This window comes from Argentina silus (genome assembly GCF_951799395.1).
Source record: "Argentina silus genome assembly, chromosome: 16".
Taxonomy (NCBI): Eukaryota; Metazoa; Chordata; class Actinopteri; order Argentiniformes; family Argentinidae; genus Argentina; species Argentina silus.
The window spans coordinates 9,855,879-9,863,847 of NC_139670.1; the positions used below are offsets into that span (position 1 = coordinate 9,855,879).

General features: G+C 42.0%; 1 protein-coding gene across 1 annotated transcript; it reads left to right on the plus strand.

Moving 5' to 3' along the window:
• The first annotated feature begins 3,779 nt into the window (after positions 1 to 3,779).
• On the plus strand, positions 3,780 to 7,272 carry tob1b (transducer of ERBB2, 1b). Its single transcript, XM_083687213.1, has 2 exons — positions 3,780 to 4,042; positions 5,125 to 7,272. The coding sequence occupies exon 2, from the start codon at positions 5,296 to 5,298 to the stop codon at positions 6,310 to 6,312; it is 1,017 nt and encodes a 338-aa protein (XP_083543339.1). The 5' UTR covers positions 3,780 to 4,042; positions 5,125 to 5,295; the 3' UTR covers positions 6,313 to 7,272.
• The last annotated feature ends 697 nt before the right edge of the window (positions 7,273 to 7,969 follow it).

Consider the following 7,969-nt stretch of genomic DNA (forward strand, 5'->3'; position numbering starts at 1 on the left):
CTTTCACTCCTCAAAGTGACATGCTGTATACCAGAGGCTAGTGACATGCTGTATACCAGAGGCTAGTGACATGCTGTATACCAGAGGCTAGTGACATGCTGTATACCAGAGGCTTGTGGAGATAGTACTTTTTTACAGACTGCCAAAGCAGGTGTCTGTACAAGTGTGAAAAAGCATAAATTCCTGTGAACTGTGTAATCTTAGATTATTGTCGTCAAAGATAGTTAATAGTAATTATTCTCACAAGTCCTTGCTCCAAAGTATAGCCTTTAGAGCATTCGATAGAGAGCTATCTGTTGTATGAAACAATATGAAAACAGAGGAATATAGCCTTATCTGACCCTACAGTATGCTGTTTCTGTATAATGTGTTATATCATTTGCTACAAAGCAGTTGAATTAGTGCTGTCAGTCGATGAAAACGACTCGATGATTCATTTGTTCCGATTAGTTGATTCATCTGCTGATTCATCTAATGTGGAAATGTGATATATTAATTTAGATTCTAGGAGTTAGATTCTTATTTTTCACCTTGTAATTAAGGAAGTCAGAGATTTTCTAAACATTTCTAGACAACAAATGCAGAAGTGGTCCTTTAACAATGAGTGGGGGAGTAATAGGGTACTTTACATGAAGTTAACAATCTGTCCGATTAATCTAATATATTATACTTGACACTTCACATTATATATGTAAAGTATTTATATAATATATATTTGACAGCCCTAATTTCAAAAGAATGAAACCTCCAGAGTGTAGTGTATAACAAAAAGAAGAGAGAAAATGAGAAATATGTTCACACAGCTGTGAGAAAAGAAGAGAAAATGCCAATGTGTACTGACTTCACAGTTTGTTTACCTCCCTGAGTTTGTTTACCTCCCTCAAGCCTGCCAGATCCACAGCAAGGGAATATCTTATCACCTGAATGCAACCATATTGTTAGAACAACAATAAGACAGGCACTGTTTAGTAAAGCATAGGCTTAGTACTGTCTGTTCTGATTGTCTGTTGCATCGTTACAGAATGTCTCCATCAGGGGAGGCTGGTGGAGGTAGAAATGCATGGAATGGAATGAGGAATGGTGTTTGATACCATTCCTCATTCTATTCCATGCATTACAATGAGCCCGTCAACACATGTTTGGTACCATACCTCATTCCGTTCCTTGCATTGGAATGAGACTGTCCTCCGTTTTCTACCTTCACCAGCCTCCCCTGGTCTCCGTAGAGTCTCTCTACCTGAGAGAAACTGTGCTGTGCTCATATAACATCATAATAAATTACTGCTCGGTATGTGGTGATATTCAATCGGTCCATACTGTAGCCCAGAGTATGACTCATACCACATTCAATACATAATTACAACCTGTCTGTTGCTGCTCAAAGTCCGGATACGAACCGATAGCAACATTATCGTTTAGTGTGGTTGTATAAATCCAACCTTTCCTGTCCGTGGCAATGCTACTGAAAAGCTTCATATTTTGGTCATAATCACACTAATTTCCTTCACAGTGATATAAGCCCTGCCCTGCTCTGGTGGCTTTGGTTGCTCTCCAACTCTCCTGCCGTGTGTTTGAAAGTGTGTTCATGGCGTCCATCACACAGGATCCTCCCTGGTGGGGCCTCATCTCTTCATCTCTCACTCCTGCAGAGACACAATCTGGGACCTGGAACTGTCCTGTGGGCATGTTGTGTCCCACGGCTCAAGAGCTCTAAAGTGGTGTTTGCTCTACACAACAGAACACAAACAGAGTCTAGTACGACTCAATTTGAACCAAAGCATGACAATATAACCTAACGACTGAAGACTGCACAGTTGAAAACAAACAGTTAGCAGCAGACATGTTCTCTCTTTTCACCACACAGTCCAGAGCCAGCGGTCTGAGACAGCAGATACAGTACTCTGACTCAGAGTGACTGAGGAGAACCAGGCCAGCCTCCACCTCCTCCTGCCCCTTTGAGCTGTCGTACATCCTCTTTAAACAAATGACTGTCGCTCACCCAGTAGACCAGAGCCGAGAGCAGGCTGTCCAAGGCCACTAGGATGTCTGGCATACTGTACACGCTCTATTGTGTTGTGTTGTATGTTGTGTGCTGTGTTGTATGTTGTGTTGTATGTTGTGTGTTGTGTTGTGTTGTATGTTGTGCTGTGTTGTGTTGTGTGTTGTGTTGTATGTTGTGTTGTATGTTGTGTGTTGTATGTTGTGTTGTATGTTGTGTTATATGTTGTGTTGTATGTTGTGTTGTGTTGTGCATTGTGTGTTTTGTTGAGTTGTGTTGTGTTGTCCTATCCTGCAGTGTGGTGTTAGGCAGAGTGTTGATGGTAGAATATGTCTTGCTGCCTGAGAATAGAGAAGAACATACTGTTGCAAAATACTGTAGTCGGACACACGGTAAATTAATTATTATTGATTGCTGTCAGTCATAATCGCTACTGAGATTGTATTGACTGTACGACCTGCTGCTTTGTCTCCACTGCACAGCAATGACGTCTGCCATCTAAATTGGACTGAAAAACAACTAGAGAGACAACTTGAGATACATTATGTCACCTTTTGTTTGGGTATTTGGGGCAGGAATTACTGTTCTGCCTCAACTCCAGTCCCCCCACAAAATCTCCTCCTTTGCACCCCCTCTGCCAGCTGCATAATTCATGTGCCGTTTTGTTTATTGTGCAAACACAGGGCTCTGGAGTCCATGTTAGGTAAGAACAGGCTGTGACGTAAAACACCTTAGGCCTGGCAGAGAGAGCTTAAGCCCTACACAGCTGCTGTGAGCGGGCAGCACATAGAGAGCCTGGCCATTGTGTCACAAGCTACTCTCACAGTCCCACATAGACTGTGACCTTAACATGGAGAGTTTCGTCATAAGAATAGTGTGGAAACATGTGACAAGGGGAACTAAAATAACTGTAGGCCTATAGATAACAATATGAAGTTTCATGTGTTTAAAACAGAAGATGACTTATTCTGAGATGTCTAATGCCTATTTATCTGCCATATGCATTTCTCTCTAGCCCAGCCTGCGAAAAATATATAATAAAGATGTTTAATTGTGGCTGAACATTTGCCTTAGGTGACAGCTGGTTTGATTTCTAGATAGAGGGGTGTGTGGCTGAAGGCGTTCAGTCACAACAAGGCATATCCAAATGTCATTGGTAAGTTTCACAGCCAATGGCCCAAAGTGCGTAAAAGGAGAAGCACAACCCTACTCAGTGACATGTGTCCCTCCGCTAAAGTGCCCACATAGGGCTACTTCTCCCTCTCTACAAATGGAACTGTTTGCCACCTCTCATATTTTTTGTCTTGCCTTGTGGTCGATTTCCAGCGAATTCGCTTAGTGCAGATTAAATAACTTCTGAACGTGAATGGTTAAAAAACGCTTTGATAGAAAATGATCTGGTCTCATTCATTATTTGTGACACATTGTGTCTTGGGATTGTTCAATGTTGCCACATAAACAGATAAGATATTAACTTTCAATATTTCAACATGCCTCAACATAATACATAGCATGTAACCAGCTGGTTGATATGATTCGATGCACATGAAAGTCTAACCACTACCGTAAATAGAGCCTTGCTGTTGACTGACTCAAGAAACACCCAATCACAATGTCAATTGAAATAGTTGTGGCATGACGAAATTCGTGCTTGACCAATAATATACCTGTATCGAGTGTTGACCTCTGAAAGCCGCATCACCGCCTACATTGTGTCCGTGGCGGAGGACTACTATATAAACAAGCCAATCCTCTTCTGCAGGGCAGAGTTGTAAAAACTCCCAAGCAGTGGGGAGTTAGCTTGGTAGCATACGCAGAGAAAATTAAATATCCCCCACAAAACAAACCCAACTGGAATAACCTTTTAAATACACACAGCAACACAAATATTTTCTACAAGGAGGTAGCTAGCTGACTGTGTCCATCATTACATAGCTGATAGCGTCGTACAAACGTTGTTTTGCCAGACAGTCATTCGTCACAGCTGTCTCGACTCCAGTGCAACAAGAAGAACCTGCTGTGCATTTCTAATCAGTTGTAAATGTAAGTATATTTTTGCTTGATTATTAGTTCCGCAAATCACAGTAATGTTAGTTGGCAATCTTATCTAGTAAAATATTTGAATTGCTTGACCTATCACCGAAGACTACAAGCTGTCTAGCTGGCTTGATCGGACTAGTTTGTTGGGAGTCACGAACCTTTTTCGTCCACCCCAACCAGTGAGCCCACCCTTTTAAACCAATACTCATCTGATGATAAGATGGGTTATACGCGTGTTATAAAACATGTATTAATTGTCAATCGCTATCAAGCCATGGGAAGAAATGGCACCTTTCAACGTCACCGTAGTGAGCCATCTCCTTTTAATCTTGCTTTCCATTGACATGGTTGGTAGCAGGCTAGTTTTCAGCTGTAGCCAGCGCATAGCAGTGGCTCTGGCAATGGCAGGCTACCGACCGTATGACCGTACATTCCCTTCACACCCTCGCCTCGGACACGAGCGTATCTGCGACCGCTGAGAAGTCAAATTATAGCACACGAGCAGGGCTGGCCAAGGAATTTGACACTTTGTTCGCAGTATCATCTCGTCATGAGTTGTCTAATATTCCGTGTTTGTAGAGGAGTGAGGCGTCTTTGACCGTGATCAGAAATTCAATGAGGATTATGTAATAGGCTAACCCTTCTGTGATGATAGGTCATCTATAGAAAGAGCCTCTAGTTTGCAGGGTAGGGTTGGTGCATAGATACTAGTCCTACGACTACTCACTAGGTTATCCGTCTCATTAATATGTGTGTTCGGTATTTTGGTGGGAGTCGATGCCGGGGGAGACTATTAATAGAACATGATTTAAACATTCTTATAATTACAACCAAAGGCCATGAACTACCGCTCAGCAGAGGTCAACTGTGTCTGCGTTTATCTGTCAATAATCTTAACATTCCAGTAATAATGTGTATTACTGTAACTGTATCTGACCATTGTGCTTGCTAAGCAAATGTTAACTTGATCAACACATGTATTATTGGACAGTAGTTTTAAAGCTGTAACAATGTTACACTCCAAGGATTTGGTTAGACTTCATGAGTATTAATTATGGCCTCTTTCTCCTCTCCTCTCCTCCTAGGATCAAGAATCTTAATCTGTAGAAGGAAGGATATCTTTTCCAGCAATCAGCACTTATTATTGGTTTCTCTGTGTGGCCCAAACTGATCATTGCTGCCTTGGAGGTTTTTGCAACACTCGTACAAAGCAACTCGGTAAAGGAAAAAGAAACACCCGCAACCGTGAAGCAGCTATGCAGCTGGAAATCCAAGTAGCACTCAACTTTATTATTTCCTATTTGTACAACAAACTCCCCCGGCGACGTGTGAATATCTTCGGCGAAGAGCTTGAGAGACAGCTGAAAAAGAAATATGAGGGCCACTGGTACCCAGATAAGCCATACAAAGGTTCAGGATTCAGGTGCATCCACGTAGGGGAGAAGGTCGACCCCGTGGTGGAGCAGGCAGCCAAAGAGAGCGGCCTGGACATTGAAGACGTCCGGAATAACCTCCCTCAGGACCTAAGTGTTTGGATCGACCCGTTTGAGGTTTCCTACCAGATTGGGGAGAAGGGACCGGTCAAGGTGCTCTATGTGGATGATAACAATGAGAACGGGTCCGAGCTGGACAAGGAGATCAAGAACAGCTTTAACCCGGAGGCCCAGGTCTTCATGCCAATCAGTGATCCGGTCGGGGCGTCCTCCGAGTCCAGCTCACCTTCTCCTCCCTTCGGGCAGTCTGCCTCTGTCAGTCCCTCCTTCATGCCACGCTCCACCCAGCCCTTAACCTTCACAACTGCCACTTTCGCTGCCACCAAGTTCGGTTCCACTAAAATGAAGAGCAGTGGCCGCAACAACAACAATGGCAGCAGCGGTGGTGGCGGCAACAACAACAAGGCAGCTCGCACCTCCCCCACCAACTTGGGCCTGAATGTGAACACCCTTCTGAAGCAGAAAGCCATCTCCACCTCCATGCACTCTCTGTACGGGCTGGGGCTGGGCCAGCAGCAGCAGACTCAGCAGAAGTCCTCAGCTCTCTCTCCCAACGCCAAGGAGTTTGTGTTCCCCAGCCTCCAGGGCCAGGGGAGCCCCGGAGCGGTGTTCCCTGGTGAGGGTTCACTCAGCCTCAGTCCACTGCAGTACAACAATGCCCTTGACATGTTCGCGGCCTATGGAGGCCTCAACGACAAGTCCCTTATGGACGGGCTCAACTTCAGTCTGAGCAACATGCAGTATTCTAACCAGCAATTCCAGCCAGTGATGGCTAACTAAACACATGAAGATGTTATTTATGAATGACGGTGGCTCAGAGAGAAGGAAAAACAAACGCACATTTAGAAACTGGACTTTCAAGGAAATAGTGAGCATCCGATGAGAAGTTTGTTGAAGCTCATGTGCCCAAGGGTGTTTTTTCTCTGCTCCCTTGAGTTTGTTTCTACTAAAAGCTTGTTGTACAAACACGTCCAAGCTTGGTTACTTAAATTCAACATGCATCATTGTTTTTCTCTTTCCTTTTTGCCAACCAAGCACAAAATAATTTTTTACTACAGTATGTTCAAGAAAAAAATACTCAAACGTGAAGGAAAAAAAATAAGCTTCAAGTTTTGGCCTCTTACAGTATTTTACAGGTGGTAAGACATGGCTGGTTTTTATGAATTGGCACTACTAAATGGGGTTACTTGGTCTTTTTCTAAATGTATAATTTAATTTAGTACAGAGTTTGTAAGATATCAGAGTATATTGTTTCTATGACATGGTATTGCATTTATATCTTTTTACTACTCCAGTGATCTGTGATGGCTGCAGCAGCTTTTCGTTATTTTTGTTTTTTTAAAGATAAGAATTGTTAAAGAAATCCATCTTTAAAATACATCAAATATTCTAAAGATTGTGTACAGAGTATTCCTTAGTGGTGGAGTTCAAGTGTAGGAATATTTGCTTTTTCTGAAACAAAAGTTGTATTTTCTGTTAAGAGTTGAAAGATTTTGCTATATTATGGACAAAATGTAATCGTATAAATATTAATTTTGTACCTACATTGTGCAATACTTGATAAAAATACGGTATAACAAAGTATTTTGAGTCAGTGTCTTACATGTCAAGAGGGACTGAAATAGTTTATATTGTTAAGTTTGTATTAAAATGCTTAAAAATTATATGCTTGTCTTTATTTTTTTTAATTTCATATTTGCACCCTGGTCTTTTTAATAAAATAAACTACATTCAAAACATTATTTGTGGAAAGTGGAATTTTTGATAGAAACAGATGCTTGTCTTTGAGGTTCTCAGAATCATACAGTACTGTCAGCGGTCTCTCTATGAACAACTTCTTAAAACAATGAAACCGCTTATGATGCAATGCATTAGTGAGTGGGAAGAAGCGAATGAAGAAGTACATTTGAATTGATCAAAGCAAGATCAATGTCTTAACTAAGCTAGCGATGATGCGGACGTGTTCTATCAGTGCAGTCCTTCTGATCTATTGGCACATCATTCACATGTTAGGACTACTATCTGGATGAGCAACCTTGGCTGTGGAGCAATCCTGGCCCTGATCAGATAAAGGAGGCTAATAGCGGTAGCCACGTGTTGGAAGTTTGGCACCATACGTCATATTTATAGTCTTGTTGTGCCCAAGGACAGTTGAAGATAAAAGAGCCAGAGCTAATGAACAGGATGACTATGCAATATAACACATAATGATATATATATATAATTAACATTAACATTTATAAAGTTAGACATTCAGAGAGACTCCATAGTCCCACATCAATCTCAGGTTAGCATGTGACATCACAGGGGACACGGCATGGAGAACAGGTGCAGGGCTATTAATGTCATGTGTCAAATTATTGTGGTGATATCAACTCCAACCATCTCAAGATTTTATGGTCTTCTTATCCAATCCAAGCCTCCTTGGTTGGTTTAT

Excerpts from the sequence above, each read along its gene's own strand:
- tob1b (XM_083687213.1), top strand. The coding sequence starts at position 5,296 with ATGCAGCTGGAAATCCAAGTAGCACTCAACTTTATTATTTCCTATTTG.